Source organism: Pseudophryne corroboree, chromosome 4 (assembly GCF_028390025.1).
Source record: "Pseudophryne corroboree isolate aPseCor3 chromosome 4, aPseCor3.hap2, whole genome shotgun sequence".
In the NCBI taxonomy this organism is placed as follows: Eukaryota; Metazoa; Chordata; class Amphibia; order Anura; family Myobatrachidae; genus Pseudophryne; species Pseudophryne corroboree.
The window spans coordinates 697,195,461-697,212,630 of record NC_086447.1 but is presented as its reverse complement, the minus strand read 5'-3'; the positions used below and the strand labels follow the sequence as shown (position 1 = coordinate 697,212,630).

The 17,170-nt window shown below is 42.3% G+C and overlaps 1 protein-coding gene across 3 annotated transcripts in view; it reads right to left on the bottom strand.

The window, feature by feature from the left end:
* UTRN (utrophin) overlaps positions 1 to 17,170 on the bottom strand; it is a 1,167,552-nt gene that overhangs the window by 766,043 nt on the left and 384,339 nt on the right. For all 3 annotated transcript variants that reach the window (XM_063917938.1, XM_063917937.1, XM_063917939.1), the window contains 3 exons: positions 9,377 to 9,556; positions 4,071 to 4,199; positions 2,446 to 2,616 (listed from right to left, as the gene is read on the bottom strand). In XM_063917938.1, coding sequence (XP_063774008.1) covers positions 2,446 to 2,616; positions 4,071 to 4,199; positions 9,377 to 9,556 — 480 coding nt within the window. The remainder of the gene's footprint in view (positions 1 to 2,445; positions 2,617 to 4,070; positions 4,200 to 9,376; positions 9,557 to 17,170) is intronic.

The following is a 17,170-nucleotide window of genomic DNA, read 5'->3' as shown; positions in this document are numbered from 1 at the left end:
TTAACAGTGGCACAGGTTCTATTACCTACTGCAGAGGAGCCCAGACTTTTGGATTTGTTAAAAAGCTGAAAATCCTACTAAGTAGGTACATTTGTGCGTGTCACAGGTGCATGCCAGGAAGAGGGGGCATGACATGCCAGAAAGGGGGGGTGGCCTTATGAAAAGGATTGTGGGTACTATACCGCCGAAGTCAGACATTGGCCTCCACAGGAAAAAAACACACATATTGGCTACCACAGTAATATAGCAGACCCCCCATCCCCCACATGGGGAAAAAATGTGAAAAACACACACACACACACACACACACACACACACACACACACGAAGATACCACCAAAATGCATCTCTTGAAATGCTGAGTTTAGCTGACTGGACACTGGTGGCACTGGGGCACTAAGATTATTACAGACTGGACACTGGTGGCGCTGGGGCACTAAGATTATTACAGACTGGACACTGGTGGCACTGGGGCACTAAGATTATTACAGACTGGACACTGGTGGCGCTGGGGCACTAAGATTATTACAGACTGGACACTGGTGGCGCTGGGGCACTAAGATTATTACAGACTGGACACTGGTGGCGCTGGGGCACTAAGATTATTACAGACTGGACACTGGTGGCGCTGGGGCACTAAGATTATTACAGAATGGACACTGGTGGTGCTGGGGTACTAAGATTATTACAGACTGGACACTTGTGGTGCTGCCAGCTGAGGAGTAGCAACGTCCTATGTAACAGTAAAATGTAAAGGGTCAAAAGCGCTATTGGATGCAAATAGAAAATTATGAAATGTGGATCAGATGATCAACAAAAAAAAACACATATGAATTTATTCAAATTACAAATTGAGGACTTAATCATATTATACATATGTGGTGTAAAACGGTTGAAGTTGTCAGTAGTAGCTCAATGCTGAAGCAATAACACCACCATTAAAATACAATAGGCTACATCATGAAAAAATGCCTGAAAAAAAAGCATATGTGTCAGCAGTAAACACTCAATTTCAGGTAGGGGTTAAAGTGGGCGGGAACAAGGTGGAACGGAGTTCCACCACCTGTAATGGTATGGAGAACAAGTTCCACCTCCTCCATTGCCCTGCACAGTAATTCAAACTGAAAAACTGCCCCATCACCTGCGTCAATCGATGATGCGGGCGGCACTAGTGTTACTGATGAGCTGCAGCCACCTCCCCTTCCTCAGGTCCTGGTGACTCCATGGTCCTCCTCCATCTACAGCCCACCACTCCTGGGACTCACACATGCTGTGTCTGTCGGATACCATTCATACCCTCCTCAGGTCGGAGTGGCATCCTTTTTCAGCAGGGCGTATGTGATGTCATGCTGTCACTGCTGCTGAAGTGAAGTAGAGCCATGAAGGGGAGCAGGCTCTGTGCACCTTGAAGACAAGTTGCGAGGGGGATGGAGGGACAAGAGAGGTGGGGATGCTGCTGGAGGGACACAGGACATGGAGCTTCTGGGGGGACACAGGTGTTGAGCTGCTGGATTGACAGAGGCAGAGATGTGTATAAGGGGCACTACTATTGGCATTATGTGTATAAGTGGCACTACTCAGGTCATTATGTGTAAGGGATACTACTATTGTGGGTATTTTGTTAAAGGGGCACTACTACTGTGGGCATTCTATATTGTAAGCGGCACTACTACTGTGGGCATTGTGTATAAGCAGCACTTCTGTGGGCATTATGTGTATAAGTGGCACTACTATGGTCATTATGTGTAAGGGGCACTACAACTGTGGGTGTTATGTGTAAGGGGCTGTTGGAATTGTGTATAAGGGACACTACTGTAGGCATTGTATATAAGGGGCACTACTGTGTGGCATAACATGTATAAAGGGTACCATTGTGTAGCACAACGTGAATAAAGGGCACTACTGAGTGACATAACCATAAAAAGGGGCATTAATATGTAGTGTAATATAAATCAGAGGCACTACATGCAGTGAAAGGTGAATACAATTGTGCTACTGTGTGGTGTAATTTTAATTGGGGGTACTATCGTGTGACCACACTGCTTCTTTGTGAGATCAATGTTCCTTATAAAGTATGGGAAGTAGGGCACTAATTTATAGTTTGCAGTGGGGTGCTGAAAACACTAGCACTGGCCCTGGCTTCGCTTAATGTGGGGGGAGGGGGGGGGGGGTGATAGGTGTCAGGATAAATGAGGTCCACCACCTCTCCAGGACCACTTTAAGCACTGATTGCAGGGACAGAAACGTTTGCCAACATGTTATAGATACTACCAGCTCCCAAAGGTGTCCTACTACAAGGTAAAACCAACATATGGGCAACCTAATTAAGACTAGAAGTGAAACACAGTTACGTTAAGCAGTTTGCATCTCCAATAGAAATATTATAAACATAAAAATAAGGAAATGCTGTCCTGACGTGCACTTAACAAAGACCTCAAATCTTACCATGGCAGACTTTATGTGCTGAGAGACTTTCTCAAAGTTGCGTGTAAGTTCAGCCAGCTTCGGTTCCACCAGTTCACGGCAAGATGTGCCACGGCTGCTCATGAGCATTAACGCTTGGTCACGGACATTGTCTACTCTGAGACTAACGTCATCCAGCTCGGACATCAGGCGCTGAAATCAAATAATCAGTATTCTCATCTCTAACACGGTATCATATATGCCGCATAAGTTTTTACAATTTTAAATTCTAAACATTATCATGTCAACTGCGCCTGCATACAGATGTAGCCATGCTTTCCTGCGGCTTGCTGCATGGCATGCCAAGCTGCAACTATTTGCAGCCAGCGATTGCTCCATTAATTCCTTCCTGCGCAAGGTCACCGCCTGGCATGACATGTAGCATGCCACAATAAAGCATGCCACAACACAGTAAGATAAGCATGGCTGCATCTGTCTTACAACAGTGCTACTAAAAAACAGTATTTATCAAGATCTGAATAATATACTGTGCTGTCAAATATAATGATAAAGCCAACTACAGATTGATATAGCCAACTACAGATGAAGTGATGAAGCGATACCCATACTCCATTTTCTAGTCAGTCACAATGGCTGCAGTAGAAACAAAAAAAGACAAAATCGCTGCCTCATTTCCCACATGTAAAACATGTATGCATTCTTAGCTTGGGCATGCAATCCACCTGCATGCTATTTATGGCTTCTACATGAAAAGCGCATTATGAAGTCATTTTATCATTATACACACTTCGGGGCTGTAGCAGAGTTGAACATAAGTCAGTTTTTCTGACCACCTTGCACATTTTCGCTCTGTGCACACTCCATGGCTGAGTGCACACATTGATTCAGTCGTATGCATTTGCATGCACGCGAAATTTAGAAATGGTGTGTTAACAGCATTGTGGGCTATGTATATGTTAAGATACGGCTGCTTTCCGATAGATCTTTTGCACTAAGATTAAGGAAGGTGCAAATGCGCACTGATAATAACAGCCATGAAACCAAGCATATGTATAGTGGTGCAACAGGGCAGCAGTGCACCCTGTGCCCCCCCCCTCACCTTCCCAGATGCATGGCGTCAAGAGGTGGCAAGGCCACCAGAACTGGGCAGTGCAGCACTGCCTGTGGCGTCCTTAAGGATGCTCTGAGCAGCTGTCCAGACTGCAGGGTGCATGCCTGGCAGTGCAGCAGTGATCCTGGCTACAGAGTGCCATTGCAGGCACGCTACTAGCAAGATGCAAGGACCGCAAGGAGCGATGATGATGCCGCGCCCAGAGCCCCACACACACTCCTAGTTGCAGCCCTGCACAGAAGCAAACAATACAGGAGACTTTCCGACCCTATTTTTCTGTGCATGGAATGCAAGTGTAACTCATCACGTTCAATCTGCATTGGCCCCATCACAACTCTATAACGTGCAAAAGCTCAGCCACAAGAGCTTACAAACACAAACTGCTCTAAGTCATCATTTCTGTAGCTGTTATTTAACGACATGTTCTCCTATCACAAGATGTCAGCTTCTCTAGGTATTCATTCGGTTAAAAAATAGTGTGAAAAGGAGTTCATGGGTCAAAAGGTTTTAAAATGAGTGTGTAGTGAAACATTACCTGCACAGTTTCCTCTTTCTTGCTAGCAGGCTTTTTCTCAATCTCATCTAGAAGAGCTTCCGCTTGGTAGAGCCAAGTGCTTATGTGAGCCACATTCTCATCGAAAATCTCCATCTGACTCTGGTGATTCTAACAAAACACAGAGATGGCTCATTGGCTGAAAACATTCAAGAGAATGGCTGCTAATGGGCACTAATTTAGAGAGTTGGCATCTAGCAGTGACACAAGAGAACGGTCTTAAATTGCAGAAACAAGTAACGGGAAAGACTTGTTTGCATGTTAAAGCAACAAGTCTGCCATTCATTATATGTCAAGGGTCAATGCCATGATTTAATTGCTTTGCTCCGCTGAAATTAGATAGGTCTTAGATATTGCATTCAAAGGTTCATTTAACATGCAGGAAAGTGACTTCTCAGACTCACAAATTTAACAACAAGATTTGTTTCATATCTCATAAAACTAATTACAGTTGAGTCAAAAGGAAGACATACATTCCCCTACTGATGTGCTTTTGTAAAAAAAAAAAAGAGTAAGGATGTGAAATATATATATGTAGCACTTATACTACTATATAAATATATTACAAGCAAGGCCAGGATGGACTCTGCAGTGGCGTCGATCAGGGGAAGAAGGAGCCAACCTGCTCAGCCTCTCCCATAATTTAACCCCTGTTAGGTAACCGGCAGTGGAATGCAGTCGAAGACTCTCTACAAATAACCCCATCCTTGATATTTGCTCCAAGATCCTGGCTATGTGCCTGGTCATGCAGTCTACTTGATGTTGTGTCCCATAAGTGCAGTGCATGTGACATTATGACGTTGCAGACACAGCTGAGCAGACGTTTTAGTGGGTCTAGTCCTTAATTTTATCAGGGAAACCTGGACGCCTACTTATGATAATGATTGGAATGTAAGCTCTCACGAGCAGGGCCCTCTTCCCTCATGTGCTTATCTTTTCTTACTTTAATAATCTTCAACTGTACCAAATCCATCAGTCTTCTGCCACCTGATACTTATTCCAGTATCATCTGCTGATGTAGCTATGTTTATTTACCCTGTACTTGTCCTATACTGTCATCAACTGTAAGTTGCTGTTTTCCTGTTTGATTGTTTATGTACTCTGTAATTGGGCGCTGCGGAACCCTTGTGGCGCCATATAAAGGATAATAATAATAATAATTGGAAGACACTGGAGTTCCATGATAGCTCACAGAACTCCATGATTACTTTGACAAATTAAAAAAAATTGTAACAATGCCTTTGTTTAAAAAAATAAAATAAAAAAAACATAACACATGTACAGTAAGATCATACAAAATAGAGAACAAATTCATACAGCATAAAGAAATGTGTACTGCTTCTATATTATCTTGATTTATGTACTTTTCTAAAATGGTATAGGGGCAACTAGGAATCCAAAATATAAGGAAGGGAGATTCATGTAGGGAAGGAAAACAAAGCAACACAAAGCTTGAAGGAATTGCAGTACTAATACCAAAAAGGCCTTCTGAAGTCCAAATCCACAGAATTATAAAATATGGGGTATTTGGCGTTTCCAAGTTGTAAGTAAAAGCACAGTTCTTATATAAGAGTAGACCTGTCTCCCATATGTAATAGCACAGTATGTACTATAAATCTTTTTTTTTAAATCTGTGTAAGAGGAGGTAAACGTTGCATCAACATTTTCGATACTGAGCTTTTAGCAGCCTCAAATAGCTGATGAGATAATGTATTGAGATCTTTAGGAACTTGGAATGTGTAAACGGAGAAGAGTAGGAAAAGGGCTAAGCATGACTAATATCAGTTGGTAACACCTATATATCTTTTTAATATCCCGACAAAAAAAATGATCTTTGGACATGTCCGACAGATATGATAAGTTGTCTCTTTAGCTGCAGCCTGGCCAGCATAGAGAAGATGCAGATGGAAAAATAATTAGAACCATTACCACCATGAATACATTTCTATGGAGTCCCTCTTTAGTGCAGACGGAAGATTTAGCGATTCCTTTCCTAATGATTAGCTGAGAGTTCTTGTCTGATAAGGAGCCTATGGCTCCACAGTTAATGAAAAAAATAAGTGAAAATAAGGAGTATTTTGTCTGGTGTCATGGATGGTGCTTAGCATCACTGCATTCATTTGTACTTGGACTATAGGGTTTGAGAAGATTTTTGAGAAGACTGTATTCTTGTAATCAGATTTTCCCTTAGACCACATTTTTGATACAGGGTGAACATAAATGGGCAAAGAGTTTATCAAAAGCCATCTCTGAGCCTAGAGAGAGGAGAGATGGAGTGTCGGTCTTTTTTACCTTCTGTATTCTATCTTCTTTTCTATATGTGTTGTTGCATGCCAGCCGGGGACAAACCCCACTAAGTAGTAATGCATAATCTGCGGTAATACCGTGTTTAATCTGAAAGCAAATATTTGAGTTCATCATGTTAGCTCAAAGATATAGGCCTGACGTCAGCACAGGAATTGCGGTCTTCACCAATTGTGGGATAACGTTATTCTAGACAATTCGGTGGGTTAAGGACTTCTTCTTAAAAAAGACCATTTAAAAGATTGCAAACATAGTGAGTAGTATTTAAATGTTTTGTAATAGGTCACTGAAAAAAGCAACCAGACCAGGAGCTACGCTGACTCCTGGCACGTAATTACTTTCGCTAGCACTGAGATTACTACCCCCATTTGATAGACCCTACAGTGATATAATTGTGACAGGAAAGAGTATAGTTTATACAGTGTATTGTACACTTTTTATAGTCTCCTTTTAATTTGACAGGAGATTAAACCAAAGCAAGTTGCTTTGATTTATATGACTCATTATCAGAGGCGTAACTAGGGTAGGGCGAGTGGAGCACGTGCCCTGGGCACCTTGGCAGGCCCAGGAGAGGGGGGCGCCGCCGGCGGCCAGGGCATCATGCCCCACTCGCCCCCGTCACACCGAAATGTGAGGGGAGGAGAGCGCAGCGTCTCTCCCTCCCCTCACCGCCGCTGCCAGCACTAGCTGCGCTGCTATGTCCGGTCTCCGGTGGCGTTAGCCAATCAGAGCTTGCGGACCAGCTCCTGATTGGCTGCCGGTCCGCGAGATCTGATTGGCTAGCGAACTGGCGCCACACAGCCGCCGGAGACCTGGAGCGGTGAGGGTAAGGAGAGGCGCTGCGCTCTCCTCCCCTCACATATCAGAGGCGACCCGGAGCCACAAGCGGTGAGTAAGGGGGGGGGAGCACAGTGGGGCATGTATCAGGCACAGTGGGGCATGTAACTGGCACAGTGGGGCATGTAACTGGCACAGTGGGGCATGTATCTGGCACAGTGGGGCATGTATCTGGCACAGTGGGGCATATATCAGGCACAGTGGGGCATGTAACTGGCACAGTGGGGCATGTATCAGGCACAGTGGGGCATGTATCTGGCACAGTGGGGCATGTATCCGGCACAGTGGGGCATGTATCCGGCACAGTGGGGCATGTATCCGGCACAGTGAGGCTTTGTATCCGGCACTGTGGGGCATGTTACTGGCACAGTGGTGCATGTATCCGGCACAGTGGGGCATGTATCCGGCACAGTGAGGCTTTGTATCCGGCACTGTGGGGCATGTTACTGGCACAGTGGTGCATGTATCCGGCACAGTGGGGCATGTATCCGGCACAGTGAGGCTTTGTATCCGGCACTGTGGGGCATGTAACTGGCACTGTGGGGCATGTAACCGGCACTGTGGGGCATGTATCCGGCACTGTGGGGAAATGTAACTGGCACTGTGGGGCAATGTAACTGGCACTGTGGGGCAATGTAACTGGCACTGTGGGGCAATGTAACCGGCACCGTGGGGCATGTATCCGGCACTGTGGGGCATTGTGTCTGGCACTGTGGGGCAATGTAACTGGCACTGTGGGCCATTTTCAGTGGCCACACCCCTTCTGGTGCGCGTGAGCACACCCCTTCTGGTGTGTGGCCACGCCCATTTTTTTCGACGCGCGCACATGCTTCTTTTGGTGCTTTTTTTTTTTTTTGGGGGGGGGGGCGCCATTTTCCATTTTCCATCTTGCCCTGGGCTCCAAAAACCCTAGTTACGCCTCTGCTCAATATATAAAATATGATACATCATGTACAGTCATGTCAGTCATGTCTTAAATGCTTAATAGAAAATTCTACAAATATCACAAACTCTTGCACGGGTTGACAAGGTGGCACAGACAACAGCGAGCTGAGTATGCTGGTGGAATGGCCCTACAGATGTGTCCTCACATCTTTTCGCAATATGGCGTGAGACGCTTGCCGTGACTTAGACGCTTGGCCACAGGAAGCAACATAGGTGCCGAGAGGGTACTAATCACCCAGGCCCAGGTCTTATGGAGAGGTCCAGGAGGGGCCCAGGTCCCCACCCCCTTACCTGACAGCAGCACTTGCAGCTCTTCTACTCAGGCCCAGCACACGCTGCTGACTGCTGGGCTGCATTATGGAGAGGGAGGCGCTTAAAATACAATTTTTTCTGTATTTTTTCTAAGGGTGCATAACCACGCCTCCTGTGATATGGCCACGCCCCCAGTAAGGTACCTGGGCCCAGCCAGGCTCTCTACTGCCCTGGGTAGCAATACTTTACTAAATATTATTCACATTGTTACTACATATAAAGCTGATCCAGGGATGCTATGCTACCACTTTTGTCGCTAGCTAATTTGTATAAAATATGTATAAAGTTGTAGATTCAGCATAATGAAATGTGGAAAAAGGAATAGCTGCAACTGCTGGCACGGGAACCATTTTTTTTTTTTTTAACACAGATTTGCTACTCAGCTGTACACAGAAGTACTGCCAGCCTCAATAGTCACTGTATGATTGCAATGTACTTTTGCAGCATTAGGGGTGCAATTAAGATACAATAGTCGCAGAGTATGTGGGGCGATATATGGGGCTATATAGTGTGATTAGCACAAAGTTTTATGAGGACACATCAGTATATTTATTGTATTGTTGTCATATGCTCAAGTTAAGTTGCTGTCACATTACGAACATTTTGTATTAAAAGATGTTTTGTGGGTGCAAAACGTTATTGTGTGTGTATTGCTTTATGTGGTTATATGGTAAGTTTGTGAATAAACAATGTGTTAAAGGCCCTTTAGTCAATAATGGGTTGGCCATGTGCATAACTGCGAGTAAGGGGATTGAAGATCCAGAGCGTGCCAATAGCCTGACTATGGCAACAAGTTATCAAAAGTTAAATATTATAAGAAAATAAAATCATATAGTGAAACTGGTTAGATATCATGATACAAGTGAAATGCAGTGTTGGCGAGTACTTACCAATAGGGTATTGCACCAATCTTCTGTCCAAGTGCGGACTCTGCTCCAGCCAGCATTGAGGACACAGAGCTTCTCTTCCAGGATGTTCTCACTTCCTTCCACCAAGCACTGCAAAGCTGCGCTACTCTCCGTCACGCTGTTTAAATCAGCTTTTCTCCTCTCCAGCTCTTTCAGCACATTCTACAAAAGGAGCAGGCCATATTATTCAGAGCACGCTAACAAACCCTTGAGACTCCCTCTCTCTCATTTTATTTTCTTACACATTGCTTAACAGTACAGGACACTCTACGGCTCTGATGTCTAGTAAATGTACACTTTTGTTTTACAAATGCCAAGTTAGAATGCGACTCACTGACCTGCAAATTCGTTTTGCAGATTAGTATTTGCAAAATTGTGCTACCATAAAACATTAAAAACTTTTAAGACCCTAAAGCTCAAAAGTCTACAGTGATGTTGTATAAAGTCATATGAATGCCCTAACAAGGTGCTTCAGTCATTATCATTCAATGTGACTTCTATCTTAAATACATTTACAACAATATGCATACAATAAGTTTTGTAAATACATTTTAGTTATTTCCTTTTCACAGAATTTTATTGCAGGGAGATATTTTCCGTTACTGTCATTCTCTCAGTGCTATGACTGCTTAAAGATACAATTGTCATTACATAGCATGGACTATTGTCAACAAGCTACTCTCGCTACATTACACGACACTGGAGTGAAGTTTACCCGGCTGATATCATGGGCAACGGGACCCTGCATCGGCAAGCGCTTACACACTTGCCAATGCACGGGGGCGACAGATGTGGCTGATATCATGGGCAACGGGACCCGGCTGATATCATGGGCAACGGGACCCTGCATCGGCAAGCGCTTACACACTTGCCAATACAGGGGAGCGACAGAGCAGCGGGGGATGCCATGCTGCTTTCGGCAGCATGGCATCGGTAGCAATGTCCTCTGATTGAACCTGCAGCATGGCCGACCAGAAGGCCGCTAACTACAGTGGTGGCGCGCAGAATGGGCATTCACTGTAGGCGATATGGCTGATACATCGTTCCAATCTGCATTGGAACAATATATCGGGTGATATATCATCAGGTGTGTACCCAGCTTAAGTATGCCTGTACCAACCTTTCCCACAGACAATATACTATGTATTACACATGCAGCTTTTATGCATCTATTTTTATATTCAAACACGAAAATAAATAAACATTACTAAATGTAAAGTGTCATAGGTACCCTGAGTGCCTACAACAGGTGAATAGAAATGTGTAAAGCTATATCCTTCTCTCCGCATCCTCCTTTCCAACTACTACCCACTCCCACCAGCCTTCCCATCCTATGTGCCTTCTCCCTAAAAGCGGGTGCAAAGTTTGCATCCTCTTCTCCTCTCTTGCCACAGTGTTACTCTTTTCTTCAAATACACTTCTATTAATGCCAATATTGGAGGAATCCGTGGTTCCACAGGGTGTATTTTCCTGCCATCATTTGGGTGCAGTCCTTCCCATAGAGAACATGTTCAAGGTTAATCTGTACTACAAGCTAATGAGAAATTAACTTCACCCCGTATTGGGGCAATCTTTTACTGGGCTGCTTTCCAAAATGGCAATACATGGATAGTCCAATGGCATGTGTTCATGACACCAATAATACGCATTGGGTATGGTATCCTGACCCCCAGAATCTTGACTGCCGACAATGTAACCGCATCCCAATAATACATATATATTATAGCCTTGAACCCAACAGAGAATTCATGTTTTACTCTACCATAATTTCTGAGCTAGTCTGCCACCCCCAGTAACCAGCTATCAGTGGGGGCACTTCCTTGTGAAAGAATGATACTGCATCCATCTCTTATGCTGCCCATAGTGCGATGCCCCGCAACACGATATCGCGGGGCATCGCACTGGCAGTTCAGGTGCGATGAAATCGCACCTGAACTGCCAAAGTGATTACCATGCGATAGATCGCATGGTAATCACATGAAGGGCACGTTACCGCCGAGTGGGAGCGGCCTCCGGCGGGTGCCCATCGCACTGCGATATATAGCATATGTTTTTAAAAACACATGCGAACGCACTGCGATTCGATAGATATTAAGTGCAGCACATACTATCTTGAGACGTGAGATTCGACTGGCGTGCCCGTGCATCACGTCAAAAGGTACCTAAAATGTACATACAATCCTTCAATTTCTCTCACAGTGTATGGGCACCATTAGACAATACAGTAGCAGACAATGCTTAACTTCTTGTTATAATACTTTAAGAGACTTCAGAGATTTGTTCTTATTTTTTTTTGTCCACTGTCTGTAGTTCTAACAAAGAAAATTCACAAAACAACTTCATTTATAGAGTAAATAAAAACATTAATATGAACTCTTTCAGTAAATATCCATCACTGGAATTTATGCAGCATGCAATTTGCAATTTGAAGCGATTAAAGATTCATTATCCAAGAATCATTTGCATCCTGGTGCAGCTAAGCCACTAGTGATTTATAATTAAGTCATTTAATAAGTTAGGCACAATTTGTTTTTTGCTGTGCACTCATAATTTAGAAAGAAAGCTCAACCCAATTAATGCTGAGGCAGTGGCAAGCTCTGTGAATTTCCTTATTATGCGAGGATAGAACGGGCATTACAAAGAAGTATGTAGACTAAAACTAAAACCTACATGTCTTAAACAATTACAGTGAGGCTTATTAATGTAATGGATTGTGCACAAACCGACAAATGTTAGTTTCTATTTTTTAAACTCTGCTAGAAAGTGTCAGCTACAGGTTACAGCACATTTGTTTAGACAGCAGCATATTATACTAATAACAGATGCATTCATCTTATTTCCCCCCTACAAGAATAACCAGCACATCCAGCACTGAGGAAAATGTTAGCTTTAAAGTCCACACAGTATACACTGTAATCCTGTTGTTATATCGCAGCGGCAGCATTTTTTCTACATTTGCATAATTGGCTGTGTCTTAGACGCAGACAGCAGATCAGACAAGGACAGTGCCCACCATCAACTCACAACTTGAACCAAAGTTTGGCTACCCGGAAGTCTTTTCCCTCCTAATAGGAGCATTTGTGTCTTTTAGGTGGACACCATCGGTACAGTTCAAATTGACGTACCTTTACTGTACTATGGCTGCATCTACACGCTACCTCCAACCCAATCCCGGGCTCCTTGGTGTAGGGAGTCGTAAAGGCAACTTGTGGTCAGATCACAAAGGAAATAGGACAAGACATTTACATTCAATTCTAAATTAGGTCCAAAATAAGCTAAAGTGATGCTCAGTATAAAAAGTACATTCGGTATTCATATAAAGGTTTCTGTAGTTTACACAACTGTATTGTGTTTTTCAAAATTGTCTCTGGAGGGCAAATAAAGATGAATGCCAACACATAAAGACAGGGCACTGTCTGTAAGGAGTCTTCTTGTTCTTACAGTGTTCATGTGGGATTCCACTCAGTGATTTTATTTTATTTTTTTCATTATTTGGCTGTACGAAATTGATCCTTGTAACTGTGTTTCACAGAATCTAGACTGCACTGGGGCGGGCACTGATGTGAATGAAGAAATATTTTCTGGAAAGCGCTGCACACTGCAGTGCTAGTATACTAATAATAAAGTTGACTATTGTTATTAATATTGATAATAATAACAACCATAATAATAACAAAAAATATGTATGCATTGGAAACTTAATGATAAAACACGATATTGTTCCATGTATGTAGGTCTCATATTTTTAAACTGCTAACAAAATATTCATATCAGGACATGGAAAGAAAAGTCCATCACTATATTCCCTCTCTACTCACAGGCTATGGCTGCTTTATTCTTATGTACACAGATTAGATTAGAATTATGCTATACAGGCATTTAGAGCATGTTGCCCTACAGTGCAAATTATCTCATGCAATTCCAGGTTCCAATTTCCTATTTGTCATCTGTAGGTTCTCAAAACCTAGGGCCTGACTCAGGGATTTATGTAATTTGAGATTTGCATATCTGTGTATGCACAGGAGCCGAACTGCGCATGTCAAGATTTGGTTCTGCGGCACGCCATACCATGATTGACATACTGCTGGCTTTTGGGGTGGTGATGGGGAGCGTTCTGGGCGTACCAAAGCCAGTGGCTGGGTCCTTGGATGCATCCTCACTGGCCCCAGCAGCGTGATATTGCCGAACATCCTGAGTAACCTGAGGGTAACCCAGATTTAAGATGTCCACGCAATTAATCCGATGCTACATCTTTGGATGCAGCAGCGGATCAGAGAAGCTGCCAGGATGCGTTTATTTACACTTGACACATCCTGTGGCTTAACATATTGCCGCACAACTGCTGCATACAAAGATGCAGCGACAACAGTGTCCACCTCTGAATAAGCCCTGTAGGTAGCTGGAAAAGCCTATGCACCAGGAATGTCAGGACCATGGGTCCAAGGTGTATACACACCACACACCCTGCACCCATATTATTCAATACTCACCTCTCTTGAGTCCCATGTCAGCAGCAGCAGTGCTGCACAAATCACCAGGAAAATGGTCCAGTGCTATTTTCCCAAAGACCTGAGCATAGACTCTAGCACAGCCCCAGAGTCTACTCACTTGCTCTGCCAGCTAGAGAGGAGGCGGCCCGGACGGAGATTGTACACGGCCCCTCCCTCCTTAATACGTCCCTGAATATATGGACTCTTTACTACTAAAGTGACAATAGGGCTAGCAATGGAATGTGCATGTGCTGGACCTTAGCAAGGTTCTGGAAACATTACTGCTCACCATACAGTAGCTGTGACATCAGCAAAATTAGCTTACATTAAGTGAATTTGCAAAGTTCAAAAATAACCTCTTTTGTCTGAAACCTGTTTTAGCTCATGTTCCCCCATACAATCATGTAAGCCTGCTCCTTCAGTACGCTGTACCCCATCTCTCAGTAATAAACATTACAGCAATTTCAGAAACACTGGGTTTTCACAAAGTAATACTACAGGTGTGACTACCTTAAGCCCATTACTAATACCCCTTTCAGACCGCAGCTATGAAAACGGTTTATGGGCACATGAGCGAGCATAACCCGTGTTCATGTGCAGTCTGAAAGGTGCAAGGGGAAAAATACTGCGTTGAGCGACCTGGTATTTCAACCATGGTAGCGAGCAGGGTTGAACTCGTATTCAACACTATAGCAACAAAGAATGAGACAGCGCTGTACACTAAAGTTTATGAGATACAATTTTATCTTTCTTTAAAAATGCATATACACAAAATAAATTTAGAAATATATGCGCACATAAATGTACATGAATACAAACAAATAAAGATACCGGCCAGTATCACATATTATTAAAATATATTATATACTGCAAAATAATATCAATTAAAAAATACTAGCAAATGAAATGATGACTCTGGACTTAATATTAATATATACTAAAAGTAACAGTCCCAATAATTTTTGACACAATGATTTTATATGCTTTCAATGAGTGATGTAGCTTTCCTACTCCAAACAACCTTTCACTTTATCCAAATCCAGCAGGTTAGATGTTCTTTTACAGCTGCATGTATTTCAAGAAAGAACACACTTTTAAAATAATGTCCCGGAAAAGCAAACAGTCAATTACCCGTGATGAACGCAGGGTTAGTGGATTAATTCACCCCCTTATTATTTGAAAAGCATGAATCCAGGATTAGAGCATTATTTATGTGATCACATGTGTATGTGGAAAACAATACATAGGAAGGACTACACGAACTATGCACATACGCTATATGGAGCATAGACGTAATGTACTTAAGGGCGCCCGACATCCATTATCCAGTCATATAACACAATGTCAGAACTCAAAATTTGAAAGTAGCACAATGGTGGCGATTGAACAGATAAAAAATACAGTACGTGGAGGTGATCGTTACAACCTTCTTTGTAGGAGGGAAGCGTTCTGGATCTACAAAATGGATACATTGGTGCCGGGCGGACTTAACGATACGGTGGAATTGAATGGAATTTAATGTTATGTGCTTTATTTATTATCATTATTATTTAATATATATTTTTGATATACCGTTTTTTATAATTTTTATAATTTTTTATAATTTCTATAATCTTTATAATTTTTATGATTTTTCAAGAAATGTTTTTCGTAATGGTATATTCCAAATTAGGGGTAAAAAAGAAAAAGAATTCAGTCTATATATGGATACATGGGTATAGCGTATGTGTATGGGGTGAGGTCACCTTGGGGGAAACAGAATGGCCAGTTGCAGGAGCACCTGGTGAGATGGCACCAGCGATAAACATAAAATAATAAAAATAAAAATAAAAATACAAATAAAAATATTCATAGTGGTGATATACTAAGGGGATACATAAAATAGCGACGGTATAATATGTTGAGAGTATTATAAATATAAAGGGGTCTGATGATTCGAGTAGTTAAGAAAGAATTAGAAAACCATATAAGTATGATGAAATTATCTAGATGGGTTATGAGGTCATGATTGTATAAATTTTGGTCACTAGATGGCAGTAATGGAATGTTGGTAATTAACTGGCTTTATTGAATTGATTGATTGATTGATGCTGGTGTGTGAATCCAATAAAGAAAGATATATATGTATGTGCAGGATATATGGGCACATTTGTTAGCTATATATATATGTATGTGTAGGAAACACAGAATGATAAGATTGTACTGTTGGTGAAGTCTTTTAATTATGATGATGAACGATATTGCAAAATTATGATGAGTAACAATATACATGTAACACATTTTTTAAGATAGGTTGTCTAAGTTTTTGATGTGGAGAAAGCAGTGGGAACATATTTAATATGCACAATGGTGGTATGATTAGATTGCACTGGAGAGCTGATTTGGTGAAAAAGTAATTTGGATTGATAACAAGGTGACCGCAGATGTATAATGAGTACATCTAGAAGTGAGGCTTGAACCGCGAGCGCAATGCGCATGCGCAAATTAGCGAGTGCGGTATTTAAAGATCCACGGAGACGGACAAACATATCTGACACTGATGAAGCCGCTGACAACGGACCCTGAGGCGGAGAAACGCGTTTGAGAGGGAGGAATACAACAGTACTGTGAGTGAAGGAACAAGTCTCTCACCCTCTGCAATTACCGGGTGTAGAGCTTGTTGCGCACAAACACCGGCCGGTGAATTTTTATCACTCATACCCCAGTGCACAGGGTTAAGAGTGAAGTAAAGTGTTGGTGACCCTATTGCATGCTGCTAGCTTGTGCAGCCGGACAGGATAATAGCTAAATTGAGCACGTTGGCGATACATGCTCTAATCCTGGATTCATGCTTTTCAAATAATAAGGGGGTGAATTAATCCACTAACCCTGCGTTCATCACGGGTAATTGACTGTTTGCTTTTCCGGGACATTATTTTAAAAGTGTGTTCTTTCTTGAAATACATGCAGCTGTAAAAGAACATCTAACCTGCTGGATTTGGATAAAGTGAAAGGTTGTTTGGAGTAGGAAAGCTACATCACTCATTGAAAGCATATAAAATCATTGTGTCAAAAATTATTGGGACTGTTACTTTTAGTATATATTAATATTAAGTCCAGAGTCATCATTTCATTTGCTAGTATTTTTTAATTGATATTATTTTGCAGTATATAATATATTTTAATAATATGTGATACTGGCCGGTATCTTTGTTTGTATTCATGTACATTTATGTGCGCATATATTTCTAAATTTATTTTGTGTATATGCATTTTTAAAGAAAGATAAAATTGTATCTCATAAACT